Genomic DNA, 19,707 nt, shown 5'->3' with positions numbered 1-19,707 from the left:
AAACAACTTAACTTAGGAGTAAAAATTATTATTATTGTTAGAATAAGGATGATTCACTTTGGTCATGGTGGCAGATTTAGACTGTGATGCATCTTGTCTCTCCCTTTGTGTCAGAAACCCTAAAATAATATTTTACAGCATCAAATATTCACTCTGGAAATGTAAAAACATCAATCTGATTTCCTTTAAACTTTTAGCAGCACATTGAGGGCAAGTGAGTTTTTGTGTTTAGTTTATGTTGACTGACTCACCACTTTCACTCACTTTCTTCTCCTACTCTCTAATTTGCATTATTTGATATTTTTTCAACTGTTAACTTTGTTTCTCAGTTTTTCTCTCCACAGAAGCTACAGCTGGTCTGATTGGCTGCGTCTCCGTTGACCATATAACTGCAGTTTGGCATTCAGAAATAAATCCTCTTAATGAAAACATGACAATTCAAAAAATCTCTTGTTTTTCAATCTAAAAAAAAAAACACTTTGAAGTTTTTTTTGTATCACGAATCACATGATCAACAACAGGATGTTTCCACTGGCGTAAACCACGAAGAAGACAACAGGAAATCCCTGAACGATGATGGAGCGGAATATTTCTTAACGACCTACTGCTAAATCAAACTTCCTCACGTGTGATTTTAATTGCCTTTCTTACTTAATTGAACCAGTGCAACTGCAGAGCTTTGTTTTTCTGACTTTAGTGGAACGTTTTGCGTTGTGTAGTGAAAATGCAGTTTGTGATTCTTTCCTGGAGGAGGAAAGTCAGGATGGTAGAAAAACTTCTCTACAGTTCAGCGCTCCAGATGTGAGATCTTCAGGAACTCTTTGAAATGTCAGGACATTTTCAGTAAAGCTCTACTGGTCAGCATCGAGTCACGATGTCAGATAAACCAACACAGAAACGATTCAACAGGCACTGAATCTAAACCCTGAGGGATTCCCCATTAAAATGTGTCAAACTACGGCAACATTAGGCTAATGTAGAAAAAAACTATTTCATAATTGTGTAGTTTCCATTAAATTATAAATTTTCAGCGTGAAATTCACTTGGATTATTTTACTTAATTTTTTTCCTTTATTTATTGCAGACCAGCTTCAGAGTCACGTTCTTCCTTAAACCAACCAAATCTAACAGTTTCACTACAATCAGCATCAGTTCCGGAAACCAGAGAAGAAAAATCAAAGTTTAAAGTCTCAGTTCCGGACGGAAATTTTCCTCTGATGCCTCTTTAGATTTCTGGGCTTTAAAGGACGTTTCGACGTGATGCTGCGGGATCATTTCCTCTGTTTGTTGTGACGCACTGTCTCATCCACGCAGCATCACGGACAGGATGAGACCGGATCCGCAGCGCGCAGTCAGTGACCAGTGATCTGATCTGCAGTCAGCCGCGCTCTGCCTGTTTCCATGAAGATCTGGACATTTTAACTGACGGGACTTTTCGTTGCTGCTTTAAATCGGAAAACCACAGAAAGTCCGTTCATCTCTGGAGAACTGTTCTGTTCTGCCACATCCACGGTGACTCCTGGTTGTGCGTGTTTCTGCCTCTGGTTCTCTCAGATCCCGGCCTGTGGATAAATCGGTTGGTTCCAGTTCGGAGTCTGGCGCTCGGTTCCACCTCTTCCCGCCTCCCGCTGCGCCCTGAAGCGGGGGAGACATGAGACCACCCAAACACTGAGTGACGGGTAAGACCCAGAGTGTTTATGGGATGAATCTGTGGCTGCAGCGAGGTGGGAAGTCTCTGCAGGAGTCGCTAGTTTCATGCGTAAAAAGTGCTGCAAATGCGTAAAATGGAATAGAAATAAGGAGGATGAATCTTTTTGGATCGTAACTATTTGAGATCAATTATTTGATACTATACGCTTATATAGTATCAGATAAAAAAAAAACTTAATTCGGTTTTTATTTCTTTAAAAGCTTCCTGTCGCCTTAAATCTGAAGTTCATGGAGTCTCAGCCTTGGTTGATAAAATTATGATAAAAAAAAAAGAGAAATCCTTATTTATACACTGTAAACATTTAATATTTCCAAACAGCTTCATCTTTCATTGAAGCGGAGCTGGAAGACGTTTCACTGGGTGAGTCTGAGCTGAGCTGCTGATTCATTTCACTTTCAGAAAATCTGAACTGATTTCTGCTGCTGAAGCTTCATCAGTTCCTTTAGTTTTCATGGTTAGAATCTGTCCAGATGAAGCTGCTTTACAGGGAAAACATGTTTATTTAGTTTTTATTTTAGTTTTTTAATTTATTTGCTCAAAAGAAACTTCCTCAGAATTTTCTGAGGAAGTTTCAGAAAATTAATGCCTTTAAAGGCATTAATTCAAAATGCCTTTAAAGATGAACTCTGACTCGTCTCTGGATGCAGGACTTCATGTTGGTCTCTGTTGTTTTGGTTCCTTTGTTTTCCAAATGTTTTCTCCTCACTGGCTCAACACCTGCTGCCAGGGTTTTATAAGCTCTGTACTGGTGGCAGCAGCATCCTGGCATCCTGCAGCCGAGTCTCTCATCTCATCTCTCTTTATAATCCAGTCTGCAGATTAGATTAAGAATAATTTCAGATTGATTATTTCACAGATTCACCTGAACTGAAGATTTAACTCAGGAATAATTGTTCTTCTTTTTAAAAGAATCATTTTAAGATGATAAAACTCTTTGCAATAAACAATAATCTAAATATTCAGAGCTGAACAAAAACTATAAAATGCCAGATTATTTCAACAGAATAACCGTGTTTCTGTAACAAACACATTTCCACTGAGGCGTTTAACAATCACTGATCCACCTGGACTAAAACGTTTCTGTCCAGATCATTAAAATGTATTTTAAACTCTTTTAAACCCAGATTTACATTTCAAGCCTCATCACACCCAGAGGCTCAGATCAAATAAGACATCCACAGTCATTTGTTTCCTGCATTTCTGGTTTAATTTTAGAAACACTGAAGGAACGTTGAATAAATGTAACTGTTCAGGCAGCAGAGGAGCGTGAGTCAGAGGCCTGCAGCGGCGGAACGGGAAACGGCTGCTGATGCCTTTTCTGTGTTTTAATTCACTAATTCCCACTTAATTCAGGTTTGGAAGTTGACAGGAAATAAATAAATGGTCTGTTATGTAACTTAAACTGCTCAACCTTTTGGACTGTGTGGTTTACTTCTTTTATTTTGAAATTCGTTCCCTTGTTCTTTAGATAAACCAGTCAGTTTTTTTGTTTCTGGTTTGTTGTTATTTCCTCTGCTTGTCTTTGTCTTATTAATTTTACTCCTTCAGTTCAGGAAAAGTTAAACTCTCTATTAACCCTTTACGGACCAGTGAAGCTAATTAGCTTTGCACCGTTTTCACTGTGAATGCAGCCAAACAGAAACATGAATACTACAAATGTTGGTCCATATGTACGTGGTTAATACTAATACATTGAATTTGGCTGAAAAACTCGGTAAATAATAATCATTTACAGTTTAATCTCTAATAACTCATAACTGAATATCTAAAGCATCATGAAAAAGTCAGATTTTGGTCAAACCAGTGGAACCTGCGATGTAATCAGTCATCAGCATAAGGACTGACAGTAACACCGCGTCTCCTGATGATGTATAAATTAAAAAGTTTAGGGCCTGAACTTTGAGGAACTCCACATCTAATTTGGTTTAGTTTAGATTTTCATGTTTTCTTCCCAATAAATGCACAAATGGTTGGAAAATATTCATTTTTTCAATCAGAACTGTTCAGAATAAACACAGAATCAGTGTAGGGTTTTTACTTGCTTGTTTCTCCTTCTTGTCATGATTTCAACACATTAACCTTCCCTCTCATAATCCTTCATCTCCTGTTTCTGCCATGTTCCCATTTGTCCTCCCCTCCATCTGCTGGTTTCTCCTGTTTGACCTTGTTATCCGTCCCGTCGCCTCTTTGTTTGGCCGCCTGCAGCTGGTTGATGGGGAGGATTTCGGATGTCAGCCGGGACAGTGGTCATCGCAGGAGGAATTCTGGCTACAGTCATTTTACTGACCATCGTCGCTGTGTTGTGTTTATGTAGGCTGCAGGTTCGTCACCTTAAAACTTTTCTTTTACAACACAGACTGTGTACGATCTAAAATTAAAATGTTAATGCACGTTTAGTCAGTGTGGACTTTTACTTTTACAAGTGTACATTTTATCTACTTACTTGTACTTTTACTTAAGTAAAGTGTTAAGTAAAGTAAAGTAAGTAAAGTATTAAGTAAAGTATTTTCTCCACCACAGGAAACTGCCAAACAGCTTGTTGACAAAGAGATTGTGTTTATTGGTTTTTATGTAGACCACTGCCACCTGCAGGTGGGAGTTAGCATCATTTAAGCCCAGTGTGCTTAACAATGTTTGGGGGAAATTTTGTAATAAACTCACTATTATGCATTAGAGTGAAAAATGCTGGGTGTGTTGAGTTTGTGTGATCGCGAAATCACGAGAAACTGGAGGGATTGATGTAATTTGGTGTCTGGAGTCTAGAGAGACAAATAAAATCTGTTACACCAGATTTTGTGACAACAGTATATGTGACAGTAGGAGGCGCTGCTGTAAAAAGCCTAACAAAAGCTAACATTTGAACAGTAATATTATGATTATTTTGGAAATATAGACAGTCACAGAACTTGATAGCTCGGGTCAGATTTTGTCACCACAGTGTAAGTTACAGAAAAAAACTAAACTTTACGACTCAAGTTTTTAATGTTTGTCTTGCAACAGCGCCTCCTACCGTCACAACATAAGGTCATCATTTGAGTGTGACACCTCAAAGGAACAGAAGATGTTTTGTTACTAATTGTTTAATTGCTGTGCAGTATTACTGCTGCAAGCCGGAGGAGTCTGAGAAGGACGACGAGGAACCGGAACTGTCCACCATGTCGCCCTCTCGGCCCCTGGCTCTGTGCGCTCCGCCCACGCCTCCCACGCCGGAGCACTACAGCGACGAGCTCGAGTCGTACCCGCCCACCTTCCTCACCGAGGCCAACGGGCCCTGCAGCTACTCCCCGCCGCCGCCGGCGCCGCCGCGCCGGGGCCAGCGGGTCCACGCCTTCTGCCCGTCCTGCGCCCGCTGCTCGCTGCCCTTCTACCTGCAGCATCCGGAGCGGCTGTGCAACGGCGGCCGCAGGATCAGCTACCGGACTGTGCAGCAGCAGGACCTGGAGCTGCCCGCCGACCTGGACAGCTTCTACCAGAAACTGATCCGCTCCTACACCATGAAGGAGGTGGTGAACCACAGCGTGAGCACCGACGTGTAGCTGCCGCCAGGATCTGGGCCGATGGAGAAAAGGAGCAAAGTTCTGCCAAAATATGCAGAAGTCTTGAGAGTAATCTAACATTTTTGAGAAAAAAAACAACAACAACGCAATTCCTGAGTTTGAAAAACCAAGAATTTGCTAGAAAAAAACTCACAAATTCTCAGATTGATCTCAGAAATGTTCTAAAAATCACAATTATTTCTGAATAAAATATTTTCTAGAACATTTTCTAGAAAAACTAAATTTCTGAGAAAAATCAGTGGAAATTTTTATATTAATTTCAGAAATATTCTAGATACGCAAATAATTTCTGAATATGAAAAGTTGTAAATTTGCTTGAAAAAAAAAGTTCAGTTTGACATTTCAAAAATTTGCAGGCAAAAAACTCAAACATTTTCACATTAATATCAGAAATTTCTAAGAAAAAACAAGGATATGTTCATTTGTAAAAAAAAATCTCTGAAATGTTTGAGAAAAAGACATTTCTGAGTTTCAAACATCAGAAATGATTCCTTCTTTCCACCTGCAGTGGCTCTGATACGCCGTGGAAAACTGTCTGCAGCTGAAAACGGTTTCTGAACAGATTCTGTCTGTCAGCATCAAAATGATCATTTATAACCAATATATCTGAATCTGTGGTAGCTAGACCACCAAATGAGAGACTTGCTGATGTTTCTTTATGGATTTAAATAAAAACATACGAGTAGATTTAAAGCTGCAGAATGTAACTTTAGAAAAATCACCATATGAGACAGGTAATCTGTGAAAGAAATTGATCTCCTCCACCTTCTGTCTGCAGAAATCCAACAGAAACAACCAATTAGAGCCAGGAGGAGGGTCTTAGCGCTGGCAATCATTCACATGTATGTGCTGCTCAATGTGCTAACGGCAGAGAAGCAACTCACTGTTCATCTATGGCTATGCTAACGATCCTTAGCATTCATGACAGGCTGTATAGAAGGAGCTGTAACAGCAGAGAGAAAGCAGAGGAAGTGAGCGCTGCATACAGGAGGATGATTGACAGCGCCAGGAACAGTGTATTTATGCAGATGGCAGTAGGACGACAGGGAGAAAGCAAAGGAGCTCTTTAGATTATCTGTCTTATTCTATCACGACATAATGATAGTTTTAACATATATGTAAGAATCTAACTTTTAAAAAAATAAGTTACATATTTTAACAGATTTTATTCAAGGAAACAAAATAATTCTGATAATGTTTCAAATAAATTGGTAAATAGATTCAATTTTCAGATAAAAAAAAACTTATTATAATGTAAGTTTAGCTTCTTTGTGTTATTCCTGTAAGTGATGGAGATCCACTGTTTAAATATTAATATTAGCACACATTTCACTTCGTGTTTGTTTTCACTTAAACTCGTAAAAATAAAAAATGTTGATTCATGTTCCTCAGCAAACTGCCTTTAAATGTTTAAAGAGTGTATGCTGAACCGGTTTTAGTTCCAGGAACAGAAAACATTTATTAATATATTAAATATTACTGTAAATGAAACTGTTTTTCAGAGACAGGATCCTTATGAGGGACTGACATGTATAAAACCATAAACTTTACACACAAAAACAGTTACAAATAAAGTGAAACTTTTGTAGAAATTGTCTGTTATGAGAATTTTGTTATGAGAATAAAGTCCAAAAAATACAAGAATGAAGTATTGCAATTTAATTCTTGTAATTTTATTATTTTATTCACCTCATTTTATTTTTTTTTATAAACTTAATATGGCCTCTAAACTCCGTCATAAGTTTGAAAGTCAAGCTGGGAGTTTTTGATCTTTGTTCAAACTTTAAAATAGAAAATTAAAAGTTGATTTCAGTAAAGTAGTTTGAGTCAGAGAGACAACAGAGACACAGCTCCAGATTTTATAAAATATATAAAAATGACCCATAATCTCACATCTGGACATGTTGTTTATAAATTGAGAAAATAACAAAAAAGAAAACATTTTCATTTGAGCTGTTATTTAATGGAAATTAAAGTACCTTCATGTTTTCAGCTAATATTAACAGTACACAATGTTCATACTTCAGTTTTGTACAAAGAGGTATCAGTTATATAAAAACACACAGTACCAACAGTTTAAAATACACATCTGAGTACATTTCAGCCATACTTCAAGTGTCAGGAATCTGTCTGTCTGCGCTCCGGAGAACCAGACCAGAACTGGCATCAGTTGACCCGACTGAGAACCGTCAGCTGGCGTCGGGACCGTCACGATAAATGAAAATGTGCTACGACTAATAAATACGCTCCCGCACGGTGCAGGCGGGTCCAACGGGAATGTTTCTGACATGGTGCTGCAGCGAGCCGGACACCAAAACCACATTAAATATCAACACTGTCTGTAATAAAGTCATGCAGGATATTTAGCTGGGAAATAATTTAGGATTTTTGCTGCAGCGAAGAACATGACACAAGGTGTAAAATCATCTTCATCTTCGGCTCGACAGCAGAACTGATAACTGATAAATAATCAATAACAACTGATACTAAAGGACTTACAGTCTGTGTAGCAAAAAAGGAAACAAAATCATGTAATAAAGTTCTGCTTTTTAAAAACGTTTCCTCATTATTCACAGTAGCTGCTTTAAAAACAAAAGGCCTCGATTGGACTGTCCCGGATATTATCCGGAAAAAATATCTCAAGAATCTGGAAAAGAATCCAAACGGTGCTGAAGTGAGCATGCCAAGCCAGTAGGGGGCGATGAGTTTCAATTTAAGGATGAAAACAAGAGGATGAAACATGATCACTACTATTGAGTTCTGTTTGTAAAGTTAACCAGTCAGTTTTTGAAAGTCATATTTAAACTTTTAGTCACTTATTTCTAAATGTCACAGTTTCAAACTATTTATTTAGCAAGCTAACTATTTAGCTTATAGCCAAATATTTATCTTGGCAAATAAATATTTGGCTCCAAACTAAGTATTTAGCTAGCAAGCTAAATGTTTAGCCTCAAACTAAATATTTAGGAAACAACCTAAGTAGTTTGCTAAATTAAATATTTAGATAGTAAGCTAGATAGTTAGTGTGAAGCTAACTAAATCTTCTGCTAAAAAAAGCTACATATTTAACTAGATTCAATATTTAATTAGTAAGGTAAATATTTAGCTCCAAACTAATTATGTAGCTAAAAAGCTGAATATTTAGCATCAACCTAAATATTTAGCTATTGAGTTATGTATTTAACTTGCAAGCTAAGTATTTAGTGTGGAGCTGACTAAATATTTGGTTACAAAAATTCATATTTAGCTTCAAATTAAATATTTAGCTACAAGCTAAATATATCTAAATATTTAGTTTGGATTTAAGTATTTAGCTTGCTAGCTGTCTATGTAGCTTGAATCTGTGACATTTATGAATTAATAAAAAAACCTGATGAAAATATGTTTGTTTTCTATTATTACAGGCTAAATAACCCAAATTATTTCTGTTCAATTTTGACTGTAACTTTACAAACGGCCCTCCAAATTCTACATCTTTAAATTTATAACAATCTAAGCTAATCACTGATGATTTTAACTAAAAAGCTGGACAGGTCAATAGAAACTTGACCAGACGAGGGAAACGGCGGAGATATTTGTGTGTTTTTATGAAGAGAGCTGAAGCGACGCTGCAGTTGCGGCGTCCCGGTCCGTCATGGCCGAACGGCTCGGCAGGAGTGGCAGCAGGCCTTGCTGTAGTACCAGTGGCTGCACAGGTTGACCTTCAGAGCCAGCAGGCAGTTGGTGGAGGGTCGGTCCTGACAGCTCTCATCTGGAAAACAATCAGGAAAAACAGCAGCCAATAAAGCTACTCAAAGCACAGAGGCTGGAGAAACATCCTGGAAAATTAGAGAAAAAAAGAATTCAACAAACACATAAAGCAGCTCAATGTATTTAATTATCTAGATGTATTTTATGCTTTTCTTCTCTCTTTTTGTAATGTATGTTGACCACTGTTTGCTTTTTCAGCTTCAGTTGTTTTTAAAGTAAAGTAAAATAAATGAACTTTAACTTGACATTACCTTTTGTCAGTACCGGATTGCCTGCATGTTTTGACAAGCGTTAATTTTTAATTACATAGATTTTAACGTGTTATAAAATGTTAACGCAATTAGTCAGGTTTTTTGCTGTATTTGCGTGATGCACAAGCGACCAAACAATAACAATGGACGATGACATTTTCTGCTTCATAATTGATCTGATTGGACACTTTAAAAGATGATTGTTGTGTTGAAGTTGTGCTGAAAGGATCTGGCATGTCAGTGAATAATAAAAGATTTATTCCATTATTGAACTGGTTGTTCAATCAAAATTCAATTCAATCTGGAGAGACTCAGACGGAGAAAGAGAAGCGATTAGGAGAGTTTATTGGCATGCATGAATTAAAGTCTTTGGCGCTCGGGCCCCGGCAGAGGACATCGAGCTGTGATTGCGATAAGCTCGGACGAGCGTTCCCGACACTGATAGGAACGTCATCCCCGGGACCCGACACTGGTGGTGGAGGTCGATGAAGGATGCATCCTTGAAGAGCTAGGAGAGTGGAGGTGGAGATGGGGTGGAGGTGGGATGAGCTCGGCTGGAAAGCGGAGGGGTCCTTGGATGAAGGTCCTTTTCAGCTGGGGCTTGAATGATGATAGGGCGTGACATGGCTTGGTCCGGCGTTGATTGGTCGAGGGTGATGCGTGGCGTGCGCTGATCGGTTGCTGAAGGTGTAGAGAGTCTTCCAGTTTGAATTTGCGCCTAGGCTTCATTTTACCATAGTTTTAAATTAATATTGTTTTACTTATTTTTATATTTTAATCTCATTCTAAAGAGGAGAGTCAGTGCTTTTTTAATTGGTTTTCAATATTTTAAAGTATTGAGTTCAGCGCCATTTTGAATCCTGTTATATTTATGTTTATTGTGTATTGATGGGAAGACATGTTGGGCGAGGCGGACATGTTGGGCGAGGCGGACATGTTGGGCGAGGCGGACATGTTGGAGGTGGCAGACATGTTGGGCGAGGCGGACATGTTGGGCGAGGCGGACATGTTGGAGGTGGCAGACATGTTGGGCGAGGCGGACATGTTGGGCGAGGCGGACATGTTGGGCGAGGCGGACATGTTGGAGGTGGCAGACATGTTGGGCGAGGCGGACATGTTGGAGGTGGCGGACATGTTGGGCGAGGCGGACATGTTGGAGGTGGCGGACATGTTGGGCGAGGCGGACATGTTGGAGGTGGCGGACATGTTGGGCGAGGCGGACATGTCGGAGTGGCTTTGTGTTCCACACCTTCTCCTACCTGGAGGCTCGGTGGGGCAGGCCTGCAGCGTGCACGTCTGCTTGGCCACCGGCTTGGTGAGCGGGTCGCAGCCCCGGACCAACTCCCTGCCCTGGTAGCACTTCACGTCCCGCATCCTCACGCCAACGCCGCATGTCTTTGTGCACTGAGGACATACAGAGACAGAAAGATGGCCGCCACCGCTGGATGACAAGTCCTGGACTCTAACTGGAGGAGACGGTCGACAATCAACTCCATTCTCTGACCTATGAACTTTAAAACTGCACCTGAATGTCTAGTAATGGATGGCAACTGACTGGCATCCAACCAACCAACCATCAACCAACTATCCAACCAACCAACCATCAACCAACCAACCAACCAACCAACCGCCCAACCATTCAACCAACCAACCAACCGCCCAACCATCCAACCAACCAACCAACCATCAACCAACTATCCAACCAACCAACCATTAACCAACCAACCAACCACCCAACCGTCCAACCATCCAACCAACCAACCAACCAACCATCAACCAACTATCCAACCAACCAACCGACCAACCAACCAACCGTCCAACCATCCAACCAACCAACCAACCAACCATCAACCAACTATCCAACCAACCAACCATCAACCAACCAACCAACCAACCGTCCAACCATCCAACCAACCAACCAACCAACCAACCATCAACCAACTATCCAACCAACCAACCAACCAACCGTCCAACCAACCAACCAACCAACCAACCAACCAACCATCAACCAACCAAACCAACCAACAATCCATGCATCATCTTTTTCTAAAGGTTCTTTGATTGATGGAGGAGTACAAACAAAATGTTATGACAGTAACTGAGCAATTGAAAATAGAAAGACAATAATAAAAATAAATGTGATTTAACGCTGAAGCATAAATTAAGCTAATAAAACAAACAAAAAGGTGCCGCATATAATAAAGTCAGAGTAACGTACCTCGGACCAGGGCGTGGTGTACCATTTGAAGCACGGCCTCTCGAAACACGTGGCTTCATCCTCTGGCTTCTCGCCGCCTCCACACGCCTCTTCATCAAACATCTGGAACTTTCCTCCGCTGACGCCGGCGCAGAGGACGATCCGCCGCTTCACTCCGCGGCCGCAGGTCGTGTTGCACTGCAGACAGAAACGCAGAGTTTACCGGCTCCGTAAACTCGCTCAGCAGATTTATTGCTGGAGATAAACCAGGTGAAGGTTCGCCGTGCCGACGCTGGACTCACCCGCTCCCAGTCCTGGCTCAGCCAGTGCGGAGCGCAGTCCCTCTCTCCACAGGGGTGGATGGCCAGAGGCTTGTTCTCCGGGGAACACTGGTGTTCAGGAACCACGCGGCCCTCAGGGGTCTTACAGTAAACATGTCGGACCATCCGGCCGTGGCCACACGACCCGGAGCACTGCAACCACCGACCGAGACACAAAGACACAAATCAGACACCGTTAGGCCTGTCACGATTACGATAATTATGTCCCAGTAATTATTATGATTAACAATAATACTCTTAATGGCAGTATACAATAATATTATAAGTTCATCCTCTGAAAAACCAATAAACTTTAATTTAATAAAGAACACTTTACTCTGGAACTGGCAGGTATTTTAAATATCCAAAATAAAACACGACAACCAAAAACAATAAATAAAACTGAAATAAAAACGTACAGAAAACCAAAACCATGTAGAAAATGGATAATGATGTCTGTTAAAAAATATTTAAATCATCAGGATGGAAACTCCTTTTTCATTTTTCATGCAATAATTTAATGAATTGTTTATTTGTTTATTGAACAGGATTACACATCATGTTCCATAAAGAAACGTAAACATGGTCAAAAATATTAAAAGGATTTGGAGACAAAGGATTTTATCTTTAACTTTCTATTTTCTTGCTGATGAGGGATTCCTGCTCGTTTCTGTAATTATGAATTAAAAACCAAATCCCGGTGAAAACACTCACAGGGCCCCACTCCGACACGGTCCAGTGGCGCTCGCAGGGCGGCCCCGTGCAGTTCTTCACGTTTGGCGGCTGGGTCATGGGGTCACAGGGTCGGGTCTCATCCGAGCAGCGGACGTCTCGCGTCACCTGAGCTTTACGGCCGCATTTCGCCGGGCACTGCAGCAGAGACAGCCACTGTCATCCCAAATGTTACAACAGTTTAGAGATGATAAAACTCACTGAAAATAAAACATCTGCAGAGATTTAGATCCTGAGACAAGAAAACAAATAATTTCTCTCTAAGTTGCTACGTCTGTAAGGTTAAAATCAGCAGCTATAATAAGGCTGGTATGATGTAAGTTAGCAGGTATATTAACGGGCCTGTCATGTTAACACATTTTACTGAACGATAAATCGTCTCTGAAGTTACAAAACTTATAATACTATTGAGACTATTTTCGTGTAATTTAATGGTAATGGCTTATTAATGCAAGAAGACATTCCCAAAGTTCAACAAACTTTGAATTCTAATGAACATTTAACACTGGAAGACATTTTAAATCTCCAAAATACATAGAAACAACAAATAAAATTCATCATAAAATCTCTGTAAACAAAATTGTCTTTAAAAAAAGATCAAGTTGAGACCAAAACACCAGACTGAAGAGTTTTAACATCCAGTTTTTTGTAGAAAGAGAGCAGAGAAAAAAAACATAAATAATGTAAACAGAAATTCTTGAGTTTGTTTTAATTTTTTATGCAATTAACTGATTTATTGCTTACTGCGACAGGCCTGTGTGTTACACATAGGGTAGCTTATAAATGCTAAAAAATCTGGTGTCGACATTTTGGAAAAGGGGGCCCCAAATGAAAACCTGCTCCGGGCCCCAAGAAGCCCTGGACCGGCCCTGACCTTCAACAGCTTAGAGGTTCCTGAAAACCAAATTCACTTGAAAATAAAACAAAAACGTGTCGAGATTTGGATCCAGAGTGGAAGGAGTTTGATGACGCGTGAATCCTGAGTGGAGCCTCACCTCCGTCCACTCCGCCACCTCCCACTGCGGACCGCAGGTGGGGCTCTTGCAGGCGCGCCTCTCCAGGGGGCGCTCCAGGTCGGCCATGGTGCAGAGGTCGCTGTAGACGGAGCTGTCCAGGCCCGGGGACAGCATCTTCCAGCAGCGGACCTGCCGGAACTGGAAGCCCTCGCCGCAGGTCCGGGAGCACTCGCTCCAGCTGCTCGCCTCCCACCTGGAAAACCCACATCCACCTCAAACTGGGACAAACTGGGACGCGATGGGAGGAGACGTTTTAACCGACTCTACCTCGGCTGACACTCTCTGCCGATGCAGAAGTCGTGGACCGGTTCTGGCCTAGTCAGAGCGTCACAGTACATGTCGTGGACCTCCACGCCGTCGTAGCGAACACACGAGACGAAGGACTTGGACACGCCTGGACCCGGAAGGACGAGATTAAAGTTATTCCTTCCTAAAGTTATTATTTAAATGTTCAACCTCTCCTCCAGGTCAGTATTCACTAAACTATCCTAATGTCTCGTTAAAATGAGATTCGCTCTAACGAGATTTAGTTTTATGTCTCATTATAACGACATATAGAATTTTGTCATGTTATAACAATTATAAATTTCACATTAAAATGAAAAGGTTTTTATGACTTTTTGTTATAAAGAGAAAGTTCTAGTTATAATGAGATGCACAACAAAAGATGAGTCTTTATGATTTTCCCTTTACTTTAATGAGTTTTATCTCTCGTCATAAAGGGAAACAACATCTTTTCTCAATGTATAAAACTTTATCTCTTTATGACAATCATAAATGTTTCATTGAAACAAGAAAATTTTCCACTTTAGTAAGTTTTGCATCTCATAAAGAGAAATTTAACTTGCTGCATACTTTTATAACAAGATGCAAAACCCAAAATGAAACATGTTTTAGATCATCATAATTCTGGTTATAATGAGAAACGTTCTCGTTTTTACGAGATGAGTCTTATATCTCGAAAATGTGTTTTAATGAGATACATTATTATTATTATTTTTATTTTTTAATGAGATATAAAAACGCACTCCTCTGAACAATTTCTTAGAAATTCGCTCTAATTTTTTAATTAGAAAAATAAATTCAGAGATGATACAATGACTGTTTGTAATATTTGCAGTGGTTGCATATTACCTAATAAAGAGAAATAATAGAGAGAAACTAAGATTATTTTAGTAAAACTGAAATTTTGTGGTAAATTATATCCCTATATCCCTAAATTATATTTTTTAAGGTGAAATATTGAATAAATGATATAATGTTTTATTTAACTGGTACTGTAAATACTGACTGATTGACTTGTAAATGTTAATGTTACTGTGAAACATTCTAACCTTTAAAAATAACAGAAAGATAAAAACACTTTTAGCTGTGATTGCTGCCACCCTCCTCTGTGAAAACTAAAAGGAGCTTCATGTGAGAGTGAAGAAGTTCTGGTTCCAGACGCTCTGAACCTGTCGGGTCGCAGCGTTACCTATGGAGCAGGTCATGCTGCACGGCTCCTGGGAGGAAAGTTTCCAGCGGTACATGTCTGCAGCGCTCAGCTTCAGATTCTTCTGGAAGAACCTCTGATTCCCCCTGGCGAACACAGAGACGGTCAGCAGCGCTGCTCAGGAAACACCGGCACAATTCACCAGAACTTTAATTCAGATGTGATTTCAGCTCACTGTGGACCAGAGCGACGCAGAAAACAGGAAGTACCTGCAGACAGAAACCTGCTACGGCAAGCCGTTGTAACATAAAATCTGTTTAATCTGTAATTACATCACAGATATCTAAAATGGTAATATAAAATATTTGTGTTACATCCTGACTAGTAAGAATAAAAATTACAGATGTTTTCTATTACATTTCCGGATGTCTGAAATGATGTCACCGGATTCGTCATTTGACGGGTCAGATATCCGTAAATAGAGCTCAAGATATCTGGAACATAATTATGACAAATCAAAGTAACATTTTTTGATCGCTGAATTAAGACTTGTGTGTAAGCGTCCATCTGCTGCCAGTCAGCTGTCCGAACTGTCGCCTGCAAAATGTTTGAGTTTCATGAACAAAACTGGAAGAAAATGGAAAAATGTGGAAAAATGAACATTTTTCTTCTCTTCTGACACACATTAAACTTAAAAAACAGCCTAGAGAAGCTGAAAGCTGTTCCCAAGCTGACAATAGAGCATCATTTAAAAATATTATTTTAATTTTTCATTGTTTTATTAATATTTCAAAACGTCACAAGTATATAACATTTTGACTCAACAGAAAACAAATCCAAGATATCAGGAAGGTCTTTCTAACCAGTCATGACACTGAAATCATTTAATTTCATTCTTAATTCTATTTTTTAAATCAATTATTTCAGAATTTATTTCCAGTTTTATTACTTAAAACTTGTAATTTATTTCTCTGCCAGGTGTTTTATTTAAACTTATTAACTCCTCGTCACATATTATTGGATAATTTGTGTTTTTTCTGTGTTTTCTTTCCATTTTCTCTGTTTTTTCCCTCCTGGCTGCTGAACAGGTGAAACCAACGTAAATTAAAGGATTATTGTTCGGTTCCGTTCGATCTCACCTGGTTCTGTTGGAGCGGCCGGCGCCGGTCTGGGCCGTGCGGTTCTGGTTGTCCCCGCGGTTCTGGTTGTCCCCGCTGTCGTTGCCTTTGTGGCCCAGAGCGAACTCCAGCGTGTCGTTCAGGTCTAGCGGGCTGGCCGGCTGCTCCGGGTCGCTCAGGCCCGCCTCGGGGGGGAACAGGGTGTCGCCCTCCGTCAGCAGCTGGTTGGTGGAGATGTTGATCAGCAGCTCATCCGGACCCATCCGTCCGTCCAGCAGAACCCGCCAGATCAGGTTGGTGGAGTCCGGCCCAGTATCCAGGGCGGCATCATCGGGGGGAGGCTTGGCGGTGCCGTGAGTTTGGCTGCTGTTTCCTTGACCCGGATCAGAGAGGATTAGCTTTGATCAGCGGCGCCACTGGCTCTAAAGGTCTCCTGTTCAGGTTAGGTCTCTACAAAACATGTTCACTTCATTTTTCAATAATTCCTAGATAACGAGACTTTATTCTGCTCAGTTCTGCACTTTGAGCCGTTTTAGGATGTGTGTCACTTTAAATGCAAATAAGCGGCTGCTGGCCCCGCCCCTAACTCGCACATGAAAATAGCTGCGCAACTATACAACCGTACATGGTGGAAAAGCAGAAGTGGAGCCTCCTGCACAACCAACAAGAATGCAGCAAGTGGTTTCTGGATGGGAAGTCAACAATAAAACACTCGTCTTTTCCAGCAGCCATTGTACAGTGAAAACTGAGCTAAAACCAGCTGGAGCTCAGCTTGCGTTGCTAGGTAACGGGCAGTGCCCGTTAATTGTGACTGAAGGTTTTAGAAACGCCTACTTACTTTTCTTAAGCGTTTGGGTTATTTTTAGAAGCAGTTGAGACACAAATGGAAACACAAAACATGCAAAATGTGAATCACATGCACAGGATGTGAGCGAAGGCAGCAGGCGAAGACAGAGTTCCTCAAACAGCAACAGAAACGGAGAAATTACTTTTCCACTTTAAGATGTTCAGGGGAATAGAAACCGATTCCAGTACAAAATATGATCGTCAGCAATTAAATGTAATTGCTTTCAGTAAGCAATAATACAAACAGACGAGCCAAAACGAGGAACCTGGGTCGTCGTGGAAACGGAGTCAACATGCTGTCAGTCCTGCAGCCGGCGCAGCGAGCCGAGAGGCCGCAGCAAAGCCATTAGTGCTCATGCTTCTGATGCGGCCATTTTTAAAAGACAAAAACGCCACAAAATTCTGAATTTTTCATCAACTGCTGGTTTTCTTTATGTGTCTGTTCTCTGAATAATGCAGAGCCTGAAGGGCCATCTCACACACACGCAGAAAATGGAGCATGAAAGAATCAGTGAAACTGGACCCATCTGTTCCCGGCCAACAAAAAAAAAACTCTGATTTATATTTGACTTACAGTAGAGAGGATCTACTGTTTGACTCTGCATGGAGAATCACCGATATTAAACAATCTTCACATTTTTATAACTAATTATCTGAGCATTTTGATTTCTTTAAATAATTTTTAAAAAATATTTAAAATAGTACTATTTAACAAAATACTACAATAGAATATTTCGGCCATGCTAAGAAAAAGATTAATTAAATTATCACAATAAAATCATATTACGAGAATAAAATTGTACAACATCGAAATAATACAAACATTAAGTCGTAATATTCTGAAAATAAAGTCTAAATATTATGAGAATAAAGTCAAAGTAATGCAAGAATCCAGTCATAATATTATAACTTTAGTTATTTTTGAGAAAGAAGCAAAAATTGTTTTTTTTAGGTTTTTACATCAGAAATGAAGATAAACGAATCAAATATTTCACCTTTTTGTAAGGAAAACAGGTGAATGTATCTGGTTTTGTCCTCACCTGTGAGTTTCGGCAGCCCGGCTTCGTCCTCGTCGCAGTCGATGGCCGTCGTCTCCTCAAACACCTCGTTGGTCTCCTGGCCCTTCGGCCCGTCGGCCCCGCCCGCCTCCATCGGGCCCCCGGGAACCTTCTGCTCGTAGACGCTGCCGTTGGGCAACGCGGGGCCGTCCTCCTCCACAGACACCTCGGCGGCGGACGTTTCCGACCCGGTGTAGACCGGCGGCGGCGGGACGGGGGGCAGAGAGTCCCGCAGGACCGTGTATTCGTAGGTGATGTAGGGCGTCCGGCCGTTCTGGTTCCACACCTGAACCAACAGAGACTTTTACAGATGATCCTGGACCCGGGTTGCCAGATCTGACTGACAGTTTCCACCCAAACACAAAGTAAAACCCGCCCAACTTAAAAAATAAAAAAGCACAAATCTCAACCTGTAATGAAAGATTTTCTGGATGATAAATTGTCCCAGAAGTTATTGCAATAAACAATGAGATTGTTGTTTTAAAACCATTTACAAGTAATATAATGGTACATAAACTTTAAATTATATTGAACTTTTAACACTGGAGCTGGAAAACATTTTAAGTTTTAAAAAATAACTAAATAAAAAAACAAAAACAACAAATAAAATAAATTATGAAGTCTCTACATAAAATTATTCTTCACAAAAATGGGCAAGTTGAGGCCAAAACACCAAAGAGAAAAAACATAAATTATGCAAATGAAAATTATTACGTTTGTTTTAATTCATTGTGAAATTTATTTATTTATTGCTTATTTTATCAGGCCGAGTCACACTGAGGTCTGGTTTTACAAAATTATGCAGAATAGCTGCTTCTCCAAATTTGTTTTTGTTAATGTCGACTAAAACATTTTTTAACAGGAAGTAGTTGGAGGATGACGGTGCAGCATGTTTTTAAATCACTTATTATGTGAACAAACTTATTCATCTGTGATTTTAATATCATTTGTTATTAAATGGAAACGCCAACATGGTGTTTTTTCAACATTAGAAGAAAATCTACAAAGATTTTCATGTTTGCAATGCAAACGCAGTTAATGATGATGTCATGTATGACAGAATCTTAGATTTCAAAATAAATTAACTAATAAGGTAAATGCAGAAATGTAATCCCAGAATCTTTTAGAGCATTTTGTGTTTTTCTGCCACACAATGACAACTATTTGAATGCTTTTGAAAACCTGCCAAATATTGTGAAAAGCTGTTTTTTGTGTTTAAAAAAAAGCCCAAATGGGTGAAAATCCGCCCAATCTGGCAACCCTGTCGGGGACGGTAACCGTTTCAGGAGAAATAAAAGGACTTTTTGATGCGTCTGTACCAGGATATTTATGGCCTGGTCGATGGGGCCTTTGGCGACGACGTACTCGATCCCAGTCTCGTAAACGTCCATGGGCCGCCGGTACTTAAAGATGGTTCCCGCGGCGTGGAAGTTCTGCGGACTGTCCAACTTGTAGGCGCCGTTAAAGAAGAAGTTTCCCGCCTGGTCGGTCACAGCTGGAATGCAAAACAATGGGAACTCAGCTGAGTTCACTTTTTACTTTTTATTCACTGTGTTCTGTTAAATAAAAGCCCAGAGAACGTACCGAGAACATCGGCTGATTTCTTCCTCTCGATGATCTGGATATCCCAGGATCCTTCAGGGATTTGGGTGATGAAAGAATAACCTGAACCAGACGGAATACAGACATGCTGAGCGTGTGGATGTTTGTATTTTGGTG

General features: G+C 40.3%; 2 protein-coding genes across 3 annotated transcripts in view; one reads left to right on the top strand and one right to left on the bottom strand.

The window, feature by feature from the left end:
* The first annotated feature begins 1,346 nt into the window (after positions 1-1,346).
* On the top strand, positions 1,347-5,434 carry fam163b (family with sequence similarity 163 member B). The gene is made up of 3 exons (XM_028034236.1): positions 1,347-1,679; positions 3,917-4,032; positions 4,807-5,434. Exons 2-3 carry the CDS (start codon positions 3,940-3,942, stop codon positions 5,245-5,247), a joined length of 534 nt encoding a protein of 177 aa, XP_027890037.1. The 5' UTR covers positions 1,347-1,679; positions 3,917-3,939; the 3' UTR covers positions 5,248-5,434.
* A 247-nt stretch (positions 5,435-5,681) lies between these two features.
* Positions 5,682-19,707, bottom strand: part of ttc16 (tetratricopeptide repeat domain 16) — a 31,494-nt gene continuing 17,468 nt past the window's right edge. Inside the window, exons 8-19 of one of the 2 annotated variants that reach the window (XM_028034138.1) lie at positions 19,573-19,653; positions 19,308-19,483; positions 17,971-18,274; positions 16,106-16,457; positions 15,009-15,112; positions 13,802-13,928; positions 13,514-13,727; positions 12,501-12,656; positions 11,769-11,939; positions 11,488-11,664; positions 10,529-10,673; positions 5,682-9,019 (exon numbers count right to left, since the gene is read on the bottom strand). In XM_028034138.1, coding sequence (XP_027889939.1) covers positions 8,901-9,019; positions 10,529-10,673; positions 11,488-11,664; positions 11,769-11,939; positions 12,501-12,656; positions 13,514-13,727; positions 13,802-13,928; positions 15,009-15,112; positions 16,106-16,457; positions 17,971-18,274; positions 19,308-19,483; positions 19,573-19,653 — 2,126 coding nt within the window. In that variant the 3' untranslated portion in view covers positions 5,682-8,900. Of the gene's footprint in view, positions 9,020-10,518; positions 10,674-11,487; positions 11,665-11,768; positions 11,940-12,500; positions 12,657-13,513; positions 13,728-13,801; positions 13,929-15,008; positions 15,113-16,105; positions 16,458-17,970; positions 18,275-19,307; positions 19,484-19,572; positions 19,654-19,707 lie in introns of both variants that reach the window. The other variant, XM_028034139.1, reaches the window with a different exon arrangement.

The sequence above is a fragment of the Xiphophorus couchianus genome, chromosome 12 (genome assembly GCF_001444195.1).
Source record: "Xiphophorus couchianus chromosome 12, X_couchianus-1.0, whole genome shotgun sequence".
In the NCBI taxonomy this organism is placed as follows: Eukaryota; Metazoa; Chordata; class Actinopteri; order Cyprinodontiformes; family Poeciliidae; genus Xiphophorus; species Xiphophorus couchianus.
This window is presented reverse-complemented; position numbering and strand designations above follow the sequence as displayed.

What these genes read in the sequence shown, in the direction of transcription:
- fam163b (XM_028034236.1), top strand. Translation starts at nt 3,940, where the DNA reads ATGTCAGCCGGGACAGTGGTCATCGCAGGAGGAATTCTGGCTACAGTC. An exon ending in TGTGTTTATGTAGGCTGCAG is followed by an intron (nt 4,033 to 4,806) that starts GTTCGTCACCTT and finishes ATTGCTGTGCAG; the next exon opens with TATTACTGCTGCAAGCCGGA.